At 43.1% G+C, this 26,507-nt stretch overlaps 1 protein-coding gene across 1 annotated transcript in view; it reads left to right on the top strand.

Moving 5' to 3' along the window:
• The window catches only part of gipc2 (GIPC PDZ domain containing family, member 2), an 82,469-nt gene extending 66,486 nt beyond the window's left edge, over positions 1-15,983 (top strand). The window contains exons 4-6 of the mRNA XM_067989848.1: positions 4,144-4,256; positions 10,175-10,256; positions 13,488-15,983. Of these exons, the coding sequence (XP_067845949.1) occupies positions 4,144-4,256; positions 10,175-10,256; positions 13,488-13,639 (347 nt within the window). The 3' untranslated portion in view covers positions 13,640-15,983. The remainder of the gene's footprint in view (positions 1-4,143; positions 4,257-10,174; positions 10,257-13,487) is intronic.
• The last annotated feature ends 10,524 nt before the right edge of the window (positions 15,984-26,507 follow it).

Genomic DNA, 26,507 nt, shown 5'->3' with positions numbered 1-26,507 from the left:
TTTGTACCTTCATTCACAGATCCAACTGTTAACTGAACAGCTGGAAATGCAGCAATTACCTCATTAAATGTATTTTCAGAAAACGTCAAACATTATGCTGCTCTGGGTAGGTATTTGGCAGTGAATGGAGTGGAGGGTTATTGGATTTGTGATATTTTTCGAAACTGTTGGCACCAACCATACAGACAGCCTGTCTGGTACATTCCCAACTTTTTAATAAGTTACCATTTCCATTTCATCGTTCAGTTAGATAGACGGAGGTGAGAGCCTGACCTGTCCAAAAGTTGAAGGAATTGTCCTCAAAGGTTAAGTGGTGGGGGGGAGGGAGAAAAGAAAAGAGTGGGAACTATAATGTCAAGGATTTAGAAAAACAGTTCTGACTTTAGAATAACACTATAACACTGTAACTATAACTTGTTCGAAAGCTATAAATTATCCTTTAATGTGGTTTAATTAGGCGTCTCTGGCAGAGATTTTCACTTTTTCCAGTAAAGGTGCGTGCATTTCTGTGTTGCTTGGGGAGAAGTGTAGGCATTGCGGTCATTTAGATCGAGCAGTGGGGCTTTTTGAGGAACTGTTTGAGTTTGTTTGGCCTTTGTGCAGAGAATGGCTTTCATTGTGCAGCACCTCTGTATTGATCTGTATAGCCTGTGACCGGGACATCTAATGCAGGCATTAGGGAAAAAACACTTGCTTTGAAATTGTAATTGACATTTGATAAAACTACTCATATAATGGCATCCGACCAATCAGCAAGTGGCAGGTGGAGTGGGGGTGGGGGGGGGGGGCAGCAGGAAGTGAGGGAATTCAGGCAGGGATGACTGAAAGCCCTCATCGAAGTCGGAGTTGTGGTTGGGGGGGGGGGGAGGCATTCAAAGGCAGCGGGATTGTTAGCCCAGTTGCTTTGGGAGAATTACAGCATGTAGGGCTGCGATGGCTGAAACTTCACCCTCTGATGGACTGAAGGAGCCGAGGTACAAGCAAGCAACAAGTATCAGAGAAACTGTGTTCTGGGCGATTCACGGACTTTGGTGTAATGTCTTGTGTTGGGCACGAAAGTGCAACCTCTATCTCGATTTATGCTCATTTGAAAATGCGTAAAAACAGAAAGACTCGCGTTTATACTGCACTTTTCACAACCTCAGGATGTCCCAAAGCGCTTTACAAACAATGAACAACTTTTGAAGTGTAGTCACTGTTGTAATGCAGGAAACACGGCAGCCAATTTGCGCACTACAAGGTCCCACAAACAGCAATGAGATAAATGACCAGATAATCTGTTTTTTAGTGATGGTTGAGGGATAAATATTGGCCAGGACACCGGGGAGGACTCCCCTGCTATTCTTCGAAATAGTGCTGTAGGATCTTTTACGTCCACCTGAGAGGGCAGACGGAGCCTCGGTTTAACGTCTCATCTGAAAGACGGCACCCCTGACAGTGCAACACTCCCTCAGTACTGCACTGGGAAAATCAGCCTGGATTGTGCGGTCAAGTCACTGGAATGGGATTTGAGCCCACAATCTTCTGACTCAACAAGCTATAAACTGATTTATGTCATTATTCATCCCTCAATCCTGTTAGGTGCCAGTGTTTAGATGGAGCAAAATCTCGTTGGTTTTGGATAACTGCTGAAACATGCATGCCAAAAGTGTGGTTCATTTATTATCCAATAATTTTAAAAAAAAGAACCGGGCAGTGTCCAGAGCGGCAGGAGTTTGCGGAGTTGGAAAGAGGCGCAGGTTCGGAAACATCAATCTTTGTGTCGGCGTTTTGAGGAAACTATTTAGTGTGGTTGGGTCACGCTTAAAGAGTTAAATTGGTAAAGTTAAGCATGGACAGCGAGTGGTGCTCCTGTTTGCACAGCTCACTCGCTCAGGTATCAACTGGTACCATTTTAGTTGTTGGTCCCTATCTCACAGAAGATGCTGTTGTGTATTATATAGACGTGAAAAGCACTATATAGGTGCAAGTTTATTCTGCTAACCTCAGCTAGATCGTTTGGGGGTTGTTCCACTATGAGGAGGATATGGTAGTGGTTATGATTGAACATTAGTGAACCACTTGGGTTTATATGACAATCTGGCAGCTTTTGTGGTCATTTTCCCCCCTCTCTGGTGCCAGCTCGCGAATGACCAGACTTACTGAATTCAATTGCACAACTTGCCATGGTGGGATTTGAACATCTGGGTTGTTATTCCAGTATCATAATCACTGCGCTACAATACCTTTTGAAACTCTTGTTTAATGACTCTCCCCTTGATAACTCCCTTTTTTGCTAACGGATCACCCTCCAGTCTAATCAAATATTGGAGCACAGGCATTGAAGTTGGCAGTAAGTTGTGCGTACTGCCACCAAGTGGCCAGGGTTGGTTACTGTCACAGTGCAGCCTGTTCCGATATCGAAGTTCATTATAGTGCAACCCAGTGGGAAGCAGCAAGCTCGGTATTGTTTTCTCTTTCAAGCAACGCCACCAAAAACTGATAACTGGATCGTGATCTCATTTGCTGTTTGTGAGACCGCACTGGGTGAAAATTAGCTGCAGCCTTTGCCTGCATAAGAAGTGCCTGCACTTCAAAAGTTGTTCATTGCATGTGAAGCACTTTGGGATGTCCTGAGGACATGATAAGATCTGTATAAATGCAGGTTCTTTTCTTCTTCTCCCAGAGAGAGAGGGGAGGAGAGAATCACCTCTTGTCATTTGTTAGCTGATTGTTGGTGAGCAGGATGGTCAGTCGATCCGAATCCGCTGTCTATGAAGTTACGCTGTGGAAGCCTTCTGCCGCTCAATCCCTGACTGCAGGCTTGCAGCTCTGAAAGGAAACAGCGGCTGGGGTCAGGCCGAAGCTACTACGTTGTCACTTCTCTGTGTGTGTGCTCAGCATGCCTCTGTAAGAAGGTTGTGGGTCAAATGCCTACTTCAGGACTTGAACATCCAACCTAGATTGACGCACCAGCACAATACTGAGGGAGTGCTGCATTGCCTGCGATGCCATCCTTCGGATGAGACTTTAAACCAAAGTCTTGTCTACCTGCTCAGGTGGATGATGAGATTCCACTGCACTATCCAGAAAGGGAGTACTTCTAGTGTCCTGACCAACATTTACTCCTCAGCCACCACCACCACCACCAACAACTTGCATTTATATAGCTCCTTTAATGTAGTAAAACGTTCCAAGGTGTTTCACAGGAGCATAGTCAGACATAAATTGATGCTGAGCCAAAGGAGGAGACATTGCGTTTCTACTGGCAGGAGGGTCGGTAACCAGAGGACACAGATTTGGCAAAAAATCCAGAGGGGAGGTGAGGATTTTTTTTACGCAGCGAGTTGTTATGATCTGGAATGCACTGCCTGAAGGTTGGTGGAAGCAGATTCAATAGGAAATTGGATATATACTTGATAAGGAAAAGTTTGCAGGGCTGTGGGGAAAGAGCGGGGTGGTGGGACTAATTGGATAGCCCTTTCAAAGAGCCGGCAAAGACAATGGCCTCCAGTGCTGTATGATTCTACGATTAGGACAGGTGACCAAAAGTTTGGTCAAAGAGGTAGGTTTTAAACAGCGTTTTAAAGGAGGAGAGAGAGGTAAAGAGTTAACTGGACAATTCACTCAGTAACTGCTGCTTTTCCTTTCATAGCAACAGTCACTGCAGGGCCAAAAGCAATTTGTTATATGTGAAGTGCTTTAATACATTTGAGAGGCAAGCTAAGGTGCATAAATGCAAGCCTTTCTTTTCCATTCCTTTTAGTCATTCATCTCATTCGCTGTTTGTGGGACCTTGCTCTGTGCAAATTGGCTGCTGCGTTTGCCTACATAATAGTGACTTTACTTCAAAAGTAATGAATTGGCTATGAAGCATTTTGGACCGTCTTGAGGATGTGAAAGGCTCTATATAAATGTAACTTTTTTCTGTCTGTTTTCTCTCTCTTTTTGTTCTTTTTTTTTACGTTACCAAACCTATAGCATAATATGATAATTTAACATTGTACAGGACATGAAGGGAAGATGAATGAAGAGTTGTGACCTATTCGAAAGCTCGAATTTACTTGGAAAATACGACATGCTCTGAAATTTGTTTTTGACCATTTTGTGAAATTTGGAGAAATTTTAAATTAATTTTGATTTTGTTTTCTTCTTTGTTGTTAGAACTGATTGAGCCAAGGTCACGAGGAGGAAAACTCGGCGGCGAGGGCAAGATTGGCACAGGGAGGGGTACACTGCGATTACGTTCAAAGGGACCTGCAACTGTTGAAGAATTGGTAAGTGCTACTGCATGGAATAAGCTCCTGAATTCAGTTTTTAAATATTTAGAGGTTCAAACCAGTTTTGTTTAAATTAATTTTTAGTAATTTTTTTTCCCCATAGTGGAGAATGGAGCTCTTAGCACTTCAGGCACCCAGCGTCTGCATCAAGCACTCCCAGGTCATGGATAGCACAGGCAAAGGCAGAATAAAGATCCCCCTCTACTCTGTCCCAATAATGTGCCACAGCCTGAAGCTCAGAGGAGCATCTGATACTGCATTCGTAGCATGCTTTTTTTAAAATCCATTTCCCACCTCAGTCGTCCTGTGAGATTGTCATTTAGATAGGGTACAATTTTGTGGTTTAGCCCATTTCCAATAAGGTCAGAGTTTCTCTGGTAAAGAGAAGACCAAGAGGAAACTTGACGGAGTGCCTTAAAATTATGAAGAGGTTCGATAGGGTGCATATGAAGAAACTGTTTCCATTTGTAAATAAGTCCAGAAGAAGGTGGCGTAAAAATGTAAGATAGCCACCATCAGGTCAAATAAATAAATGAGAGAGAATTTCTTTACACAGAGAGTGGTGAGAATGTGGAACTCACTGCCACCTGCAGTGGTTGAAGCAGACAGCATTGGTGCATTTAAGAGAAGGCTTGAGCATACAGAAGAGGGAAGAGGATATGGGGGAAGGGTTGGAAGAGGTAACTGGAATGGGAGGAAGCTCGTGTGGAATACGAACACCAGCATAGACCAGTTGGGCCGAATGGCCTGTTCCTGTCCTGTAAATTCTATGTAATTGTGGGAGTCCCATCAGACGGGCTGGATTTCAATCCAGGTCCCATAGGAGAAAGGCTAGTGTCTAATCATTTAGTTCTGTAAATTTCTATTTGTGTTAAGACTCTTGTTTTAACGCAGTTATATTCTGCTAATTTCTTCTGCTTTGTGTCTGATACCTGACCCTATGGAAATAATGCACTAAATTGGCACCTTTTTAAAAAAAAAATCGATTTGAATGGAACACTGGAACTGGAGTAGGCCATTCAGCCCCTCGAGCCTGTTCTGCTATTCAGTTAGATCATGGCTGATCTATATCTCAACTCCATTTACCAGCTGTAGTTCCTTATTCCTTAATACCCTTACCTAACAAAAATCCATCAATCTCAGTTTTGAAATTTTCAATTGACCCCCAGCCTCAACAGCTTTTTGGGGGAAAGTTCCAGATTTCCACTCCCCTTTGTGTGAATAAGTGCTTCCTGACATCACCCCTGAACTGCCTAGCTCTCATTTTAAGGTTATGCCCCCTTGTTCTGGACTTACCCACCAGAGAAATAGTTTATCTCCATCTGCCCTATCAAATCCTTTAATCATCTTAAACACTTCAATTAGGGTCACCCCTTAATCTTCTATACTCGAGGGCATACAGGCCTAGTCTGCCAGGGAATGTTACCTGCTGCACTATTTTAAGACTGTACTATATTTCTTAGGGAAAAGCCTGCTTGCAGCATGCTACTGTTTGAGCTCAACAGTTCTAATGTGTGATTTGAAATTGCCTAGCTGAACTCTGTTAATAGTGATCCAACTTTCAGCCAAATGCTTCTGCAGTGTGTTTTTAAATAAGTAGTTTTATTTATTTGACCGAGCTACAGAATAACCATTTAACAAGCTGATATCCAGCCGAGCAAGCATCACATCAAGGTCACAAAGTGCAGTGCTCATAGCATCATAGTAGGTACAGCACAGGAAGAGGCCATTTGGCCCATTGTGCCGCCTCGTTGGTAGAGCTATCCACTTAATCCCATTCCCCTGCTCTTTCTCCATAGCCCTATAAATTTTATCCCTTCAAGTATTTATCCAATTCCCTTTTGAATTTCCATTTTGCCAACACATCAAGAACTTGTACCCATCCCATCTTATCACGTTGCTGTTTGTGGGAGTTTGCTGTGCCCAAATTGGCTGCCATGTTTCCTACATTATAACAGTGATTACACTTCAAAAGTACTTCACTGGCTGTAAAGTGCTTTGGGACATTCTGAGGTCATGAAAGGCGCTATATAAATGCGAGCCTTTCTTTTATCTGAATTCATCTTGTGAAATGTATGGGCAGCATATGCTGAATGATCATCAGCCTGTCCAGGGGCAGGGCAGGGCAGAGCAGAGCACTTGGCGCTTTTGGTTTCCTGTTCACTGGGTCATCTTGAAGGTGGGATTGCAGGGGTAAAACTGGAGTTTATTGGAAGGGTCGGTAACCAGAGGAGACAGATTTAAGGTGATCAGCAAAAGAACCAGAGGTGACACGAGGAAACGTTTTTTTACGCAGCGAGTTGTAACAATCTGGAATGCACTGCCTGAAAGGGTGGTGGAATTAGATTCAATAGTAACTTTCAACGTGATAATCGGTTTTAGTGATGTTGGTTGAGGGATTGGCCAGGACACTGGGGAGAGGCAGACAGCCCCCCATCACAACATCCTGCTGGCTCTAGACTGACTCTAAGATTATTGCCTGAGCTGCAGTCTGCTGAAGTGCCAATTACTGCGTTTTCCCAACATCAGGCCAAAGTTTCTTCGACCACTTTGAACCTGTGGCCCCCTTGTCCCACTGTCGTGGATCTCTTCGAAGTCGTGTTCTGCATTCACCTCTTCTGTATAGTTTAATATCTTGTATATTTCCACGACGGCCCCTTTGTCGCATTTGTGAGAAAAAAGACTGATAGAAATTCGGGTCTGCCGTAGATACATTCTTGGGTTTAGAGGCGACAGTCGCTCCTGTGAGTGATTTGAACACCTTACTTTAATGGGAGTTGACTTTCACTGCCCAATAATCTACTTGTACAATGGCATAACCCAGGAGTGTAATAATAGTACCCCCCCTTGTGACCTGAATTGGTGTTCAAAATGATGAGTGGTTTTGATAGAGTAAGTAGAGAGAAACTCTTTCCACTGGCAGGAGGGTTAGTAACCAGAGGACACAGATTTAAGGTAATTGGCAAAAGAACCAGAGGGGAGGTGAGAATTGTTTTTACGCAGTGAGTTGTTATGAACTGGAATGCACTGCCTGAAAGGGTGGTGGAAGCAAATTCAATAGTAATTTTTCAAAAGAGAATCGGATAAATACTTGAAGGGAAAAAATTTTCAGGGCTATGGAGAAAGAGCAGGTGAGCGGGACTAATTGGATAGCTCTTTCAAAGAGGCGGCACAGGCCCGATGGGCCGAATGGCCTCCTGACCTGCAAGATTCTATGATTCTATACGTGTCTTTTGTATGTGTACTGCATCAATCTCTCTGAAGGCAGACCTAGCAACGACTTGGAGAGGCCTGATGCAAATCGTTAAGCTATTTTATTTCACTGCGAATGAACGGACAGAGCAGTTATCGGATTCACTTAGTTCAATCAGCACAACGAGTCTTGGTGTAATAACAGAGAACAATGAACATGCTACCCCTTCCCACATCACTTAAATAAAATAATTTCTGACTATTCTCCCCCGCACTCCAGCCTGTGCCTCCTCACTGCCTTGCAGTCTTTTGTTTCACAATCTTGACTGCGTTTGGGACTCTGTGTTTTATCTCTTGCTGTTCACAGCTAGCAAGGGAAGGCTTGCCAGGCCCCCTGCTGTGAGCCTGAGACCAGTGACTCCCCAACATAATGGATGCTAGGCATTTACTGATTACCGAGGCAAGCTGGTGAACTGCTCGTTGTCCGCAGTCCATGGGGAAACAACTCAAAGCTTATTAGTGCCTGATGACCTATTGCTTCGGTGGGGACAAATGGTCAACAAAAAAAATGCTAAAATGTGACCAAGATTGTATCTCTAAATGTGTTTCTCACTCTCCAAGTGCAGCTGTAGACACTATGTACTACTATGTTCACAATTATACTGATGTGGAGATGCCGGTGATGGACTGGGGTTGACAATTGTAAACAATTTTACAACACCAAGTTATAGTCCAGCAATTTTATTTTAAATTCACAAGCTTTCGGAGATTTCCTCCTTCCTCAGGCAAATGTTTTGAACATTTGCCTGAGGAAGGAGGAAATCTCCGAAAGCTTGTGAATTTAAAATAAAATTGCTGGACTATAACTTGGTGTTGTAAAATTGTTTACAATCCACAATTATACTGGCAGTTCTTGGTATGTAGCCATGATTATCTAGGTTTGTTTAATCTGTCAGCCGTGGCTCAGTGGGTAGCACTCTCACCTCTGAGCCAGAATGTGGATTCATGTCCCACTCCAGAGACTTAGGCTGACACTCCAGTGCAGTACGAGGGAGTACTGTCCTGTTGGAGGTGCCATCTTTCAAATGAGAGATTAAACTGAGGCCCCATCTGCCCGCTCAGATGGATATAAAAGATCTCATGGCACTATTCGAAGAGCTGGGGAGTTCTTCCCGGTATCCTGGCCAATATTTATCCCACAACCACCCCCCCAACCCCCCTCCCTCCGATTATCTGGTCATTTATGTCATTGCTGTTTATGGGACCTTGCTGTGTGCAAAGGGTACATTCACATCGTTCACCTGACGAAGGGGGAAGCCTCCGAAAGCTTGTGAATTTAAAATAAAATTGCTGGACTATAACTTGGTGTTGTAAAATTGTTTACAATTGTCAATCCCAGTCCATCACCGGCATCTCCACATCATGCAAAGGGTATGGTAGCATAGTGGTTATGTTACTGGACTAGTAATCCAGAGGCCTGGGATTAATAATCTGGAGTCATGAGTTCAAATCCTGCCACGGCAGCTGGTGAATTTAAATTCAATTAATTAAAAAAAATCTGGAATTAAAAAAAAACTAGTATCAGTAATGGTGACCATGAAACTACCGGATTGTCGTAAAAACCCATCTGACTCACTAATGTCCTTTAGGGAAGGAAACCTGCCGTCCTTACCCAGTCTGGCCTATATGTGACTCCAGACCCACAGCAATGTGGTTGATTCTTAATCGCCCTCTGAAATGGCCTAGCAAGCCACTTAGTTGTACAATATTGCTACGAAAAGTACAGCACTGTGGGAGAACCTTCACTACACGGATTGCAGTGGTTCAAGGCGGCGGCTCACCACCACCTTCCCAAGGGTAACTAGGGATGGGCAATAAATGCTGGCCTTGCCAGCGATGCCCACATCCCATGAACGAATAAAAAAAAATTGGCTGCTATGTTTCCTACATTACAACAGTGACTACACTTCAAAAGTAATTCATTGGTTGTAAAGTGCTTTGGGATGTCCTGAAGTCGTGAAAGGTGCTATATAAATTCTAGTCTTGTTTTTGAAGTACTGATTGATATAAGGTGGAGATAGAATCATAGAACGATGTAGCATTTGGCCCACCGTGCCTGTGCTGGCTCTTTAAAAGAACTTTTGAATTAGTTCCACTCCTCTTTTTTCCCATAGCCCTGCAAATTTTTCCCCTTCAAGAATTTATTCAATTCCCCTTTGAAAGTTACTATTGAATCTGCTTCCACCGACCTTTCAGGCAGTGCGTTCCAATTCATAACAACTCACTGCGTAATTTTTTTTTCCTTCATGCCGCCTCTGGTTCTTTTGCCAATTACCTTAAATCTGTGTCCTCTGGTTACTGACACTTTGCCACTGGAAACAGTTTCTCCTTTTTAACTCGTCTCAAAACCCTTCATGATTTTGAACACCTCTGTCAAATCTCCCCTTAACCATCTCTGCTCTAAGGAGAACATTCCCAGTTTCTCTAGAATCTTCACATAACTGAAGTCCCTCATCCCTGATATCATTCTGGTAAATTTCCTCTGCACCCTCTCCAAGACCTGGACATCTTTCCTAAAGTGTGGTGCCCATAATTGACCACAATACTCCAGCTGGGGCCTAACCAGTGTTTGATAAAGATTTAGTATTATTTTTTGTGTGATAAATTGTTGATGAATGTCCTGCCAATTGATTTTTATTCTTGAATTAACTTTTTATCAACAGCCCACTGAATTCGAAGAAAAGGCAATCAGTAAAGTCGATGACCTATTAGAAAGTTATATGGGTATAAGAGACACAGAACTAGGTGAGTTTATCAGCATTTTTTGTAAATGTGGTACCTGGATTTATAGAACTCTAATTAACCACAGTGCATCGCTCTTGGAGTACTGTGCACTGTTCTGGTCTCCATATTATAAAAAAGATATAGAGGCGTTGGAGAAGGTACAAAAAAAGATTCACAAGGATGATACCAGAACTGAGAGGATATACCTATCAGGAAAGACTAAACAGGCTGGGGCTCTTTGCTTTAGAAAAGAGAAGGCTAAGGGGTGACCTGATAGAGGTCTTTAAGATAGTGAAGGGGTTTGATAGGGTAGAGAAAATGTTTCCACTTGTGGGGAGTCCAAAACTAGAGATCATAAATATAGGATAGTCACTAATAAATCCAATAGGGAATTCAGGAGAAACTTCTTTACCCAAAGTGTGGTAAGAATGTGGAACGTGCTACCACAAGGAGTAGTTGAGGCAAAGAACATAGATGCATTTTAGGGGAAGTTAGATAAGCACATGAGGGAGAAAGGAATAGAAGGGCATGCTGATAGGGTTAGATGCAGTAGAGAGGGAGGAGGCTCGTTTAGAGCATAAACGCTGGCATAGACCAATTGGGCTGAATGGCCTTTTTCTGTGCTGTGGACTCAATGTAACTTTCTTTCTCATGGCTACCAGAAAAATTTGTTTCCAAACTTTGTTGCTAGTGTTTCACTAGGATTTCAGGGTGAAATTTTATACTACGCCCACTTAAAGTGTGAAAAGCAACCAGCAGTAAAGTTAAATTTTCTGCTTCCAAACTTGGGTTAACTAAAGAGCTGTCTAAGACTAGGGGGACAAATTAGAGTATGGCACAACATTGCAGCGTATTGGCTTAAACCGTGAAAGGACAAGAGGTCACAGGCTCCAAACTAGCGAAAGGCAAATTTTGGACTGACATCAGGAAGTTCTTCAGTGACCAAAGCTTGGAACAGACTTCAGGTGCTATGTGGATGCTATGAGTGGTGGAAGTGGGGATGGGTGAGGAGAGGGCCTGTAGGCCTTTTCTGGATGAATGAGCTAAATTGAGTGGCCTGAATCTCCCATCTCCATCTTGTGAAGTTTATAATCCCCATCCTGTATTGGCACCAATATGGTCAGTGCAAGAACTGCATTACCTGATTGAGTAGTTGATTCTCTTGACACCCCTCTGTTATGTGTTGCTGTGTAGTTAAAGGGGGAAGCTCCTTTGTCACATAATTTGCCCTGAAATTCATGTGTAGTGTTGTATTCCTGCTTCATATTCGGCCCGTTGGTGACATCGGGATTGTCCCGGGCTCAGTTCACCAGTGGCACTTGATGGAGTTGCAGTTCTAGCATAAACAGCATCTTGGATGGGTGAGGGAGAGAAAGTCTTGCAAGGCTACAGGGACAGAAGTGAACCAAGTTTTCTATGTGTTTTTATCGATCTCTCTCTGTCGGGCGGCTTGAATGAGTAAGCTGTGATGAGAGAGACAGCAGTCAGAGGGTTGCAGCCCTCTAGAAGAATGATCTTTAAAATGATGAAAGGGCTTGATAGGGTAGACGTAGAGTAGATGTTTCCACTTGTGGGGGAGTTAAAAACTAGGGGTTATAAATATAAGATAGTCACCAATAAATCTAATAAGGAATTCAGGAAATACTTTACCCAAAGAGTGGTGAGAATGTGGAACTTGCTACCACATGGTGTGATTGAGGCAAATAGCATAAATACATTTAAGGGGATGCTTGATAAGTAAATGAAGGAGAAAGGAATGGAAGGTTATGCTGAGAGGGTGAGATAAAGTAAGGTGGGAGGAGGTTCATGTGGACCATAAACACCGGCATAGACTTGTTGGGCTGAATGGCCTGTTTCTGTGCTGTAAATTCTGTAATTCTAGAAGAATGGTATTTGTGTACCCTATGTTTCCTTGCCCAGGATGAGATAGAGTTTGATCCCCACCAGTCTGAATTTTATTTATTTTTTAAAAGTTATTTAACTCACTCAGTAACTACTGGTTGAGGCAGTGAGTAGCTCGTTCATACAAGTCAGGTTTGGTCCTTGGTCAGCCAGTGTTAACTGATCACAAATGGTTTGATACCCTTGTGGCTATAATAGAATCATACAGCACAGAAGGAGGCCATTTGTGCCTGTGCTTGTTGTGGTATTGGACTAGCAACCCAGAGGTTGAGAGTTCGAGTCTCACCATGGCAATTATGAAATTGAATTCAATAAATCAGGTAATTTGTGGGCTGAGACCAGAAAAAAAAAGTGACTAAGAAAGCTGCCGGATTGTCGTTAAAAAGCCAATTGATTAATGTCCTTCAGGGAAGGGAACCTGCTACCTCTGCCTGGTGAAATGCTGGAAATAGGAAACAGAAAATGCTGGCAAAGCACAGCAAGTCAGTCAGCATCTGCAGAGAGAAGAGATACATTAACGTTTTTGATGCAGTCCCTCCTTTTGAAGTATTTTGCTTTTTACTTTTATTTTGGCATGTGGCTTGACTAGACTGTGGGGACATCTCTCCCAACTTGGGCACCAGTCCCCAGATGTTGGTGAGGACTTGGCAGGGTCGATTGGGCGGAGATTGCCTAAAGTCTTCCCGATGTGATGTCTGTCCGTTTTTGTCTTTTTCTCAGTTATTTTTGAACTTTGTAGTGATTGTTTACACTTGAATGATTTGCTAGGCCACTTCAGAGGGCATTAAGAGCCAACCATGTAGTGCGACTGACGTGTACGTTCCCAGCAGGTTCTGCTTTTGTAACAGCCTGGCATAATCGTACTTACAGAATCATAACCAGCAGCCCAGACTCCTCCATAACCATCCCTGGATATGTTCTGTCACACTGTCAGGACAGACCCACTAGAGGTGAGGGCACAGTGAGGTGGGAGTTGCTCTGGGAGTTCTAAACCTTGAAGTTTCATGGCTTCAGGTCAAAGACTACGGAGCAAACCGCACTCCCCCCCCCCCCCCCCCCCCCCCCAACTGATGAATCAATATTTCTCCACGTTGAGTGTCACTTAGAGGGAGCTCTGAGGGCAGTCGAGGCACCGAACAGACTCGGGGTGGGGGACTTCAATGTCCACCACCAAGAGTGGCTCGGTGGTACCACCGCTGGCCGAGTCCTGAAGGACATTGCTGCCAGACTGGGCTTGCGTCAGGTGGTGAGGGAACCAATGTCCCGTGAAGCGCCGTTTATTATGTTAAAGGTGCTATATAAATGCAAGTTGTTGTTGTTGTTAAAACCTGGTTTCCTTTTTCTCTTCAGCTGCGACCATGGTTGAGGTCGGAAAGGACAAGAAAAATCCAGATGAATTTGCAGTGGCGCTCGACGAAGCTCTCGGAGACTTTGCGTTCCCTGACGAGTTTGTCTTTGACATTTGGGGTGCGATAGGTGATGCAAAGAATGGAAGACTTTAGTGCCAACATTTCTATTTCTGGGATTAATGGACGGTGTTTTGAAGCTCCTCTTCATTCATTGTTCCCTTTTTAATGTCAAATGGACAATTAACTTTGTAGCCTGAAACTGGAGTGAATGCAGTTTTAATTGAAGCGTTTGATTTGTCCTGTGACTCCTGGCCATTCGTGCTATTGCAGTCTAGTTTTATTGAGTACTTTTGGTTCCATAAACTCTAAACGTGAGGACAGTGATCAGAAACACAAGGCCTCTTTGAAGTATAAAAGTACAGCCAATGAAACACTGAGCACTTCCCCTTCTCCCCCCTCCCCACCTCCCCCAGGTTGTGTTAGGAAAGAGAAAGGGCCAGACTTAACTCCATCAGCCGCAACACGGACCCACTTTCTCACGGGTCTTGCTGAATTGTTGAGGGATTTACCTCCTCTGCTTCTTCATGGCGTCTGCTGGAGAACAATGTCAGACGCAAATATAAGAGGGAGAGTGTGGTTGAGAGCCCAGTATGTGCTCGCTACCCACCCCCCCCCCGCCCCCCCCACATTAGGAACTGCAAAAATAAAAAATAACCTCAGGCAACCATTTACCAGCGTTGCCACTAGATAAAGTGTAATAATGGGAGTATGAAAGATTTCATTCAATATCCACTTCAATTAAATAACAATTACAGTTGCAGGCTTTGCTCTTTCAAAATTGGATTGTGTCTGAAGGGAGCATTTCAAATTTATAACACTATGGTTTAGCGCTGGTTGTAGCAATTTGAGGTGATGAATTAAGAGTACTGTACACTAAAGCATATTGGCTGTGGTGCAATTCCCAGTCAGTATCCTAAATAAGGCTAGTGACAACATTGATTTACTGTACCTGTATGAATTATATTGGACCAAAGAATTTCTGAAAAGAATATTCTGTACACTCCAATTCCTCAATCTATTGCGGGGGGGGGGGGGGGGTTGTATCATTTTAAGCATAAAGCATATATACCCCTAATATATTTTGAGTCAAAATATACAGAATTATAAACCAAAGTGTTTTTCTAGCTGCAATCTGGTTTTTTATAAAGCCTTTGAATTTATTTACCACTGTGTGCCTAATGCCATTCCGCAGGATGTTTTTATAACCAAATTGTCTGCTAATTTCTTTTAATCTTTGCACTAGATGTGGTACGAGGGCTGTCACCTAATCAAAAGTTTGGTAGGATTTCTATTTTAAAGATAGATCTAGTACTTCCTATTTTGGATTCATTTAATCTGTAAATACACGTTAACTGTTGATTTGATGGGATGTAGGTTGGAGTTTACTGCGATGGTTAGGGTTCTCATTGCCTGGGATGATAACCTCATCTGTCACCGCTCCACTGCCCCCAGTGCCCACCCACTCGAAAGCTGTTCCTTAATCTCAGTGATGCAACGGACTTGGAAAACTAGCCAGGACACCCCTCAAGTCATTTTTTGTGTAACATTGTTCAGTGAGTCAAATTACATCATTGCTTTCCACCCACTGCTTGGAACATATGTTATTTTTAATGCAATATATACTGGATATAATTAATGAGATTGCATCATGCATTGGATGTCTATAATCTTCAACATCTGGTTTATTTATTTGAGCTCTTTGTTCTCTAGATTTTTGTTCACATTGCTATATTTTTCAATGGGGTATAGATGCTTAATCCACTCGATTACTATAACTTTACATTCGCTTTACTGAAGCACTTACCTCAGAAATTATTCCCAGGGGTGTCTAACCTTAGTGAGCCACACAGGTATGTGCCATGGAGCCTCGACTGACCACCTATTCGGTTTAAATCAACATTCCCATTAACTTGCATGTATCTCAAGCTGCTGATACCCGCAGGTTTCGATGTTCCGAGTCAGGATTTATTCACTAATGAGGTGGATAACCCACCCCCCATCAGCCCTTTCCAAACCTCCAGGCCCTTGAAATTCAAACAGGACCAACCAGACTAAGAAACATAAGCACAAATGGGGCTCGACCTGCAGGGGGACCAGGAGGCTGCAGGTGGTCCACAGTTTGCAGTTTGGACGCCTCTGCCCTACGGGACCAGTTCCCCTTTCAAACCCAACCAATTTTCTTCTGCACTTTCGATCATTGGGAAAATAAAAAAAAACGGGGAAAAATAACTTATTGAACGTTATTCACAAAGGGTGTCGCACAGTGGACATTCCGCCATAATTGTTTCTCAAAATACCACTGTGGGTTATAATGACTACTTCACCTAAAGCAATGCAGTTGTGTGCGAACTACTGAAAACTAGAAATGAGACTTACACTATATCAAGAGAAAATGCCTTCTGTAAAGATTGTTTTCTATTAAAGTTTTTTTGAGGAACCTTGTGTTAAAAGCGTTAATGATAAATAACGTACAACAGAAATACTTCTCTAGAACCTTTCCTATTAACCCCATTGTACAGCATTTCTCATTACTTTTTGCGTTCACTGTGATGAACGTTCGTTCTGGGGAATAGAAGATATTCCGTTTTGGGTACACCTATCAGCATCAAGCACTCCCAGGTCAGTTGTAGCACGGTGCAGATTAAAGCCCCCACTATTCCTCCCCAATAATGTGCCTTAGTCCCACCGTCGAGTGCTTCCTACTACACCAGTGTGACATGTTTTCCATTGCCATTTTAATGCCTAATTAGACCAGTTTGTGTGTGGGGCCCATTCCCACTATGAAATGCGTTCAGACCGTCCAACCTCATGCCTCACAGAAGACTCTTACGCCATGAGGCTGGGCTTGATTCAAACCCAAATACCAGCGATTAAAGACCAGTATCTAATCTGATCTGCACCACCCGATTCCTTAGCATTTTCTAAAAATTAATACAGAAAGAACTTGCATTTATATAGTGCCATTCACATCCCAAAGCACTTCACAGACAATAAAGTACTTTTGAAGTGCAGTCACTGTTATGTAGGCAAATGGGGCAGCCAATTTGCGAACGGCAAGGTCCCACAATTACCAATGAGATGAATGACCAGATAATGTGTTTAGATGGTGGTAGTTGAGGGATAAATGTTTGTTGAAACAGAGGCAGATCTATAGACCGTCTAGAGATTCTTTTGTGGTCCTCTTATTGCAGCTGATGAGCTTCCATCGTAGATCATGGTAGAAGTATGCATCGTCCATTATTGGAAGATGTACAGTTGGCTGGAGATTTATCCTGTGAAATTAATGGAAGTGGGAGGAAATTCATTTGGATGTTTTGCTGTGATTTTGTTAATCTATTTAATTTACTGAATCTGGACTAATGTGGAACAAAGAAATCTCCAATAAGTATTTGTTCAGCTGTAATTGTCCTACATGGGACAACTGGAATTTAAGTGCAAGTTCACTCTTTAGCCTGTTAGCATTTTGAGGATTTAAGATGGCAAGTCAGGCAAGTGATTAGTACAAAATGCAGAGATGACACTCTACATGAGATCCAAGGGAAAGTGGCAAGTTGGATCCAAAATTGGCTCAGTGTCAGGAAGAAAAGGGTAATGGTTGACTGGCGTTTTAGTGACTGGAAGGCTGTTTCTAATGGGGTTCCGCAGGGCTCAGCACTAGGTCCCTTGCTTTTTGTCTTATTTATTAATGATTTGGATTTGAATGGAGGGGGCATGATACAAAAATTGGCCGTGTGGTTGATAGTGAGGTAGAAAGCTGTAGACTGCAGGAAGCTATCAATGGACTGGTCAGGCGGGCAGAAAAGTGGCAAATGTTATTCAATCTGGAGAAGTGTGAGGTAATGCATTTGAGGAGGGCAAACAAGGCAAGGGAGTACACAATAAATGGGAGGATACTGAGAGGTGTAGAGGAACAGAGGGACCTTACAGTGCATGTCCATAGATTCCTGAAGGTAGCAGGACAGATAGATAAGATAGTTAAGAAGCCATGTGGGATACTTTCCTTTATTTGCTGAGGCACAGAATATAAGAGCAGGGAGGTTATGCTAGAACTGTATAAAACATTGGTGAGGCCACAGCTTGAGTACTGCATACAGTTCTGGTCACCACATTACATGACAGATGTGATTGCACTAGAGAGGGTACTCAGGAGACTTACAAGGATGTTGCCAGGGCTGGAGAATTTTAGCTATGAGAAAAGATTGGATAGGCTGGGGTTGTTTTCTTTGGAACAAAGGAGGATGAGGGGAGATTTAATTGAGGTGATAAAATTATGAGGGGCCTAGATAGAATGGATAGGGAAGACCTATTTCCCTTAGCAGTGGGGTCAATGACCAGGGGGCATAGATATAAAGTAATTGGTAGAAGGATTAGCGGGGAGCTGAGGAGAAATTTTTCACCCAGAGGGTGGTGGGGGTCTGGAAGTCACTACCTGAAAGGCTGGTAGAGGCAGAAACCCTCAACTGATTTAAAGAGTACTTGGATGTGCACTTGAAGTGCCATAACCTACGGGGCTACGGACCAATACTGGAAAGTGGGATTAAGCTGGATAGCTCTTTTTTGGCCGGCACTGGCATAATGGGCCAAATGGCCTCCTTCTGTGCCGTAACTTTCTATGATTCTATGCTATAGGAACAGGAGTAGGCTTTTTAGCACCTCGAGCCTGTTTCACCATTAGTGAGATCATGGCTGATCTGTATCCTAACTCCATTTACCCGCCTTGGCTCCATATCCCTTAATATCCTTGGCTAGCAAAAATCTATCGATCTCAGGTTTAAAATTATTAATTGAGCTAGCATCTACTGCTTTTTGTGCGGGAGAGTTCCACACTTCTACCACACTTTGCGAGAAGAAGTGTTTCCTAACTTCTCTCCTGAATGGTCTGGCTCTGATTTTAAGGTTAAGTCCCCTTTTTTATTCATTCATGGGATGTGGGCATCGCTGGCAAGGCCAGCATTTATCGCCCATCCCTAATTGCCCTTGAGAAGGTGGTGGTGAGCCGCCTTCTTGAACCGCTGCAGTCTGCGTGGTGAAGATTCTCCCCAGTGCTGTTAGATAGGGAGTTCCAGGATTTTGACCCAGCAACAATGAAGGAACAGCGATGTATTTCCAAGTCGGGATGGTGTCTGACTTGGAGGGGAATGTGCAGGTGGTGTTCCCATGTGCCTGCTGCCCTTGTGCTTCTAGGTGGTAGAGGTCATGGCATTGGGAGGTGCTGTCAAAGAAGCCTTGGCAAGTTGCTGCAGTGCATCCTGTAGATGGTACACACTGTAGCCGCGGTGCGCCGGTTGTTCTCGACTACCCCACCAGTGGAAAAAGTTTCTCTCTACCCTATCAATTCCTTTCGAAATTCTAAAAACCTCAATTAAATCACCTCCTAACCTTCTGTATTCTAGGGAATATAAATCTAGTTTATGTAATCTCCATTTGACCCTCGGAGACCTGGTAACATTCTGGTGAATCTGCACTGCATTCCTTCCAAGGTCAATATATCCTTTCTAAGGTGCGGTGCCCAGAACTGTACACAGTACTCCAGATGTGGTCTAACCAGGACTTTGTATAGGTGCAGCAGAACCTCCCTTTATAATCTAGCCCTCCAGATAGAAAAGCTAACATAAAGTTTTTTGATTATTGTTTGTATCTGACCACTACATTTTAATGATCTGCATACATGGATCCCTAAATCTCTTTGGACCTCCACTGTTCCTAGTTTTTCACTTTTAAAAAAATACTCATCTATCCTTTTTTGATCCAGAATGGATGACCTCACACTTACCTGCGTTGAAATCCATCAGCCACAGTTTTGCCCGCTCACTTAATCGATCAATGTCTCTTTGTAATTTTATGCTCCCATCTACACTACTTACTGTGCCACCTATCTTTGTGTCATCGGCAAACTTAGATTTATGGCTCTCTATTGTGTTATCTAAGTTATTAATAAATATAGTGAGTAGTTGAGGCCCCAGCACAGATCCTTGTTGGACATCCCTAGTTACTTCCAAATCAAGTACGTTATCCCTACTTTGACTTCTACTGTCCAACCAATCTCCTAACCAGGTCAATAATTTGCCTTCAATTCCATAAGCTTTAATTTTAACTAACGGTCTCTTATGTGGAAACTTATCGAATGCCTTCTGGAAGTCCATATAAACTGCATCCACACACTACTACACTCTGTCTACTACTTTAGTTACTTCCTCAAAAAATGTAATTAGGTTCGTTAGACATGACTTACCCTTTACAAATCCATGTTGGCTCTCTAATCAGCTCAACTTTTTCTAAGTGCTTAGTCACTGTGTCCTTAATTATGGATTCCAATGACTTCCCGTTAGACTAACCGGTCTATAATTTCCTGGTTTCTCTCGCCTTTCTTAAATAATAGAATCATAGAAAGGTTACAGCACGGAAGGAGGCCATTTGGCCCATCGAGTCCGCGCCGGTTCAATGCAAGACCAATCTAGCTAGTCCCACTCCCCCACCCTATCCCTCTAGCCCTGCAATTTTTTTCCCTTCAAAAACTTATCCAGTTTCCTTTTGAAGGCCATGATTGAATCTGCCTCCACCACCCCCTCAGGCAGCGCATTCCAGATCCTAACCACTTGCTGTGTAAAAATGTTTTTCTTCTTGTCACCTTTGGTTCTTTTGCCAATCACCTTAAATCTATGTCCTCTGGTTCTTGACCCTTCGGCCAATGGGAACAGTTTCTTTCTATCTACTCTGTCTGGACCCTTCATGATTTTGAATACCTCTATCAAATCTCCTCCCAACCTTCTCTGATCCAAGGAGAACAATCCCTAACTACATAATAGTTACATTTGCAATTTTCCAATCTAAAGGGACAATTCCTGAATCGAGAGCGCTTTGGAAGGTTATGGCTAAAGCACCTGCAATTTCTTCACCTACTTCCTTTAAAACCCTGGGGTGAAAAGCATCAGGTCCTGAGGATTTGTCAGTCTTTAGTGCCATTATTTTTTTCTAATACTGTTTTCTTGTTTAGGTTAACTTTAGTGAGTTAAAGTCCTTGATTCGTTATTAGTTTCCCTGGAATGTCAGGTGTATTATCCTCTTCCTCTACTGTGAAGACTGACACAAAGTAATTATGCAAGTCTGCCTTTTCATTATTTTCATTTGCAGTATTTCCCACATCTGCTTTTAAAGAGCCTATATTGCTTTTGACTACCCTTTTTCTTCTAATATACTTGTAAAAACTTTATGTTAACATTAAACTTGAGGGATATCAAGATTAAGACTGCGAAAATAAAATGGAGTTTAATCCTTAGCAGGCACCTCGACAATGCTTGAAATTCAAGTGCTTAGAATATTAGAAGTGCACACATCACAACATTGATTGTCATTTTCCCATGGAACTTTTTCTTTACACAATGTCTGAGTCAGAATTATGGGACCTAGTCCAGTTTGGAAAGAACTTTTCCATTCTTTGATGAGCATGCCAGATAGAGAGGGAGCTGTTTGCCTGGAGTGTTCATGCTGGGTCTATATTTTCTTGGAAATAATTCCCCTGCAGTTTTCTCTTCTCTCTTTCCTGAAGGCACTGATTCATGCCGAAGTTCCCTCTAGTACCTGGTCCGAATTGGCGTTCTCCAGACTGCCCACACAGTGAGTGCTGACTGGCTATTTGATGACGAGGGGGGGGGGGGAAGAGATCCTGTCCTCACAACGTGTCCTACATATACACAATTCCACCAGAACAGCTTTGAGGAGCAGAACCCATAATGATTCAGAACAGAGCTGAAGCATTGTCCTATTTAAAGATGTTGAATGTGCAAAAACCACCAGTGAACTTCAAGACAATGAAATTATTTTCATCAAATAAATCCAATGGCAAGAACCACAAGAACAATGCTGAAATTGTTACAAACATCAACAGAATTTCCAGATTGAATTACTGCTATAACCTAATTGTATAGCGTCTTTAAGGAGATTAAAACTTTTGAAGGAACCTCACCTCGAAGAGAACAGACTTGGCAGGGTAACAGAAGTGAGATGATCAAAATGATGACCATTTCCAATAAGAGAGCTTAATCACTTCCCTATGACGTTCAATGGCGATGGCATTACCATTACCAAGTCCCCCACCATCAACATCCTGGGGGTCACCATTGACCAGAAACTGGACTGGACCAGCCATATAAATGCTGTGGCTTCTAGAGGAGGCCAGACGCTGGGTATTCTGCAGCGAGTGGCTCCACTTGTGTTCCTACGTCAGAGGCAAGAGTTGGAGGAAAACAGGGTTGTCAGTGGATTGTAGGGCTGGAGAAGCTCACATAGAAAGAGAGGGGCAATGCCATGAAGGGATTTAAACGCAAGGTTGAGAATTTTATATTTGAGGGGTTGGGAGATCAGGAGCGAATGTAGGTCGGCGTAAACGGCAATGGGCAAGCAGGACGGTGTGGGATAGGGAGACAGTCTACCGGATCTTAGTGGTGCTGAGGTTTATGCAGGGTGGAGGATGGAGCCTGGCCAGAAGGGCACTGAAATAGTCATGGTGACTAAGGCGTCAATGAGGTTTTCAGCAACAGATGGGGAAAATGCTAGAGTCTATTATAAAAGATGTGATGACAGAACACTTGGAAGGCATTAACGGGGTTGGTCAAAGTCAGCATGGGTTTATGAAAGGGAAATCATGCTTAACAAATCTACTGGAGTTTTCTGAGGATGTAACTAGTAGAATAGATAGGGGAGAACCAGTGGATGTGGTGTATTTGGATTTTCAGAAGGCTTTTGATAAGGTCCCACACAAGAGGTTAGTGTGCAAAATTAAAGCACGTGGGATTGGGGAGAATATACTGGCATGGATTGAGAATTGGTTGACGGACAGGAAACAGAGAGTAGGAATAAACGGGTCATTTTCTGGGTGGCAGGCAGTGACTAGTGGGGTACCGCAGGGATCAGTGCTTGGGCCCCAGCTATTCACAATATATATCAATGATTTGGATGAGGGAACTAAATGTAAATTTCCAAGTTTGCAGACGACACAAAGCTGGGGTGGAATGTGAGCTGTGAGGAGGATGCAAAGAGGCTCCAATGTGATTTAGACAAGTTGGGTGAGTGGGCAAGAACATGGCAGATGCAGTATAACATGGATAAATGTGAGATTATTCACTTTGGTTGTAAAAACAGAAAGGCAGATTATTATCTGAATGGTGATAGATTGGGAAAAGGGGGAGGTGCAACGAGACCTGGGTGTCCTTGTACACCAGTCGCTGAAAGCGAGCATTCAGGTGCAGCAAGCAGTTAGGAAGGCGAATGGTACGTTGGCGCTCATTGCAAGAGGATTTGAGTACAGGGCATTGGTGAGACCACATCTGTAGTATTGTGCGCAGTTTTGGTCTCCTTATCTGAGGAAGGATGTCCTTGCCATGGAGGAAGTGCAACGCAAGTTTACCAGACTGATTCCTGGGATGGCAGGACTGATGTATGAGGAGAGATTGGGTTGACTAGGCCTATATTGACTAGAGTTTAGAAGAATGAGAGGTGATCTCATCGAAACATATAAAATTCTAACAGGACTAGACAGACTAGATGCAGGGAGGATGTTCCCGATGGCTGGGGAGTCCAGAACCAAGAGTCACAGTCTCAGGATACGGGGTAAGCCATTTAGAACCGAGACGAGGAGAAATTTCTTCACTCAGAGGGTGGTGAACCTGTGGAATTCTCTACCACAGAAGGCAGTGGAGGCCAAGTCATTAGATGTATTCAAGAAGGTGCTAGATATATTTCTTAATGCTAAAGGGATCAAGGGATATGTGGAAAAAGCGGGAACAGGGTACTGAGTTAGACGATCAGCCATGATCATTTTGAATGGCGGAGCAGGCCCGAAGGGCCGAATGGCCTACTCTTGCTCCTATTTTCCATGTTTCTATATCGATGGGCTGAGGCGGAGCGGAGGCGGGTGATGTTACGGAGATGGAAGTAGATGGACCTTGTGATAAGAGTTACAAACTCAATAAACAATCATTGTTTTTAGTTCCAAAATGCCAACAAAAGAAACCAAAGATGCCGTTAATCCGGAGAGGTATTTAATTGTGTGCACGGTTAAAATTAAACCGTTTATAGTAGAAATGGAGCAGTGATCCAAATATTTTAAATGTGAAACTTTCTTGAAATAAAACTTTGAGAATTCAATCTCCAGTTTGTTTTGGAGTATTTTGGAAAAAGCAAAGAAACTGACAGTTCCTGGCAGGCTGATCAGAAACTTCCTCCGAATTCAACTCAGACACCTACTGATGTATTCTGGAAAATTCTGCAAGCTGCACGAACTCAGAATGCAGAAATGTGGTTTGGTAAATTTAACTGTCCTGGAGAAAAGTATCCAATCTTTTGAGACAGGTCGGGACCTTAAAGAAAAAAAACTTTAATGAAGACAAAAAAGAGAATTCAGTAGTTAAATTTAATCATGTTTTGTGAAATATGTAATTTTTGATGTTTATATTTTGTTCAAAATCTTATTTTGGACATTAGATATTTCAGCTACTGAAGGAAAAATGATTGATTTTTTCAAAAAGTGTTTTGTGATTCAATTGGTTCACTTATTCCTTACTCCTACTGGCTGGTTCTCCTGACTAGTCATTGAGAAGTGGTTATTTTCATAAGTCCTTAGTTTCTTATTGGTAGTCTACTAACCACTTTCCTCCCTTTTAATTTGAGCCAATCAATCAGGTGTGACGGCAAAAGTGTGACATTACAGGAAGTAAGGATTACTCAACAGGAAGTATGTAATACACAACAGGAAGTGCACACAAATGCAAGACATTTTAATATAGAGTAGAGGTTAACGAGATTGGTTGTGGTGGGAATGTTGTTCAGGACACACTTTAAAAAAAAACATTCGTGCCAGAGAATTGTCACTATCTGGCTGAAAAGTTAAAAGGTCGCCATTTAACATAATGTGGAGATGCCGGTGATGGACTGGGGTTGACAAATGTAAACAATCTTACAACACCAGGTTATAGTCCAACAATTTTATTTTATTTGAAAATCACAAATAAAATTGTTGGACTATAACCTGGTGTTGCCATTTAACATCTCATCTGAAGGTCAGCCCCTCTGTTAATGTAGCACTCGCTGAGTACTGTACTGCAGATCTGACCTAGATTACATGCTCAACTCCTAGTACTGAGTTTCAAATTATGGCCCCGAATTTCTTCGAGCTGCTCCCGCTCCGCTGTTGTAACCTCGACTGAAGTGTGGCATAAACAGAACTCCCGCTTCACTTTCGGGGAAGTTACGGCAGCTGAGTGGGAGCAGCTCTGAGAAAATTCTGGGTCGACGATCTTCTGACCCAGAGTCACAAGAGTAACAGAGCTTGTTTTAAAATCCCTCCATGGTCCACATCCTTCCCTATCTCTGTAACCTCCTCCAGCCCTACAATCCTCCGAGATCTTTGCATTCCTCCAATTCTGGCCTCTTGTGCACCCCTGATTTTAATCACTCTGCCTTTGGCGGCTGTGTCTTCAGCTGTCTAGGTCCTAAGCTCTGGAATTCCCTCTCTGCTGCTCCACCTCTCTTCTTTTAAGATGTTCCTTAAAACCTACCTCTTTGGTCAAGCTTTTGGTCACCTGCCCTAATATCCCCTTGGTGGCTCACTGTATAAATGCAAGTTGTTGTTGTAGCTAACACACTTGTCGTCAGAGGAGATGCCGAGGCTAAGAATGGCAGTGGATGAAGGGGGACTAATGCTGGAGCCACTAAAGATGCTAATAAGTATTGGAGACACTAGTACACAAAATACATGGTGTCTGTTCCACAGATGTAACCATTTGGATTGTGGATTATTGCCAAGTTGGGTCATAATAAAACAAATAGCAGTGTCACTGGATTTCCACATCCTCTCCAACAATCTGGCAGTCTCTGGCAGACTCTGATCACTCTATTTTTCCTATTGAAACATCTGTTGCAAATGGGCCCGGCCTGGACCGAGTGCCAACTGTGCTGGCTGCTGTGGAGATCCACACCATTCGTAAGCTTTTCATTAGGTGACATCGTTAGCGATGCGTGGAAGGGGTATATACTCTGCTGTGCATTGTGGACATCTAAAGCAAAGAAAGGAAATGCTGGAAAGAATTAAAGACTTGCTTTTATAAAGCGACCTCAAGACATCCCAAAGCACTTTACAGCCAATGGATGCTTTTGAAGTGTAGTCGCTTTTGAAGTTCAATCACTATGTAGGCTAATACAGCAGCCAATTTGTACACAACAAAGTCCCACAAACAGCAATGTGATAATGACCAGATAATCTGTTTTAGTGATGTTGGCTAAGGGATAATATTGCCAAGACACCAGGGAGAACTCCCCTGCTCTTCTGCAAAATAGCACCATGGGATCTTTTACGTCCACCTGAGAGGGCAGACTGGGTCTCCATTTAACATCTCATCCGAAAGATGGCACAACGCTCCTTCAGTACTGCACTGGGGTGTCAGCCTAGATTTTGTGCTCAAGTTTCCAGAGTGGTACTTGAACCCGGATTCAGAGGTGAGGGTGAGACCCACTGAGCCACTGCTGACACCTGAATTGTTTACTAAGTCAGAAAGCCCGAGGTTTAACGATGCTTTGGTAATTTATCTCAGCCAAAGCAGTGGACGGGGTCCTACAATTATTGTCAGCACCCCCTGTGTACAGATGGGCAAATCAGCCAGGGTTCTTGCTCTTGATGGTTATTCAGTGACCTGTGATTGGAATTCGTACCTACGTGGATGTTAAGGACGGAGAAGATCGGACTTGGGTCTGGTGCCCCCCTCCCCACCCCCCACCAGGGATCAAATAGCCTGTTTAGGCTCACACAAGAAACATCATTGCTTAAACATGAATGTTTAAAAGTAGGACAAGAAAAGACTATCAGCTCCATCAATGCTCATGCGATTGTATAAGCCAGTGCAGAATCCCTTCCAACCACTGGGGAAAAAGAGAGAAAAAACTGTGGCTAATTTCAGAAAAATGTAAAACT

This window comes from Heptranchias perlo, chromosome 9, assembly GCF_035084215.1.
Source record: "Heptranchias perlo isolate sHepPer1 chromosome 9, sHepPer1.hap1, whole genome shotgun sequence".
NCBI lineage: Eukaryota > Metazoa > Chordata > Chondrichthyes > Hexanchiformes > Hexanchidae > Heptranchias > Heptranchias perlo.
The sequence above is the reverse complement of the archived record's forward strand: the minus strand, read 5'-3'. Positions and strand labels throughout refer to the sequence as shown.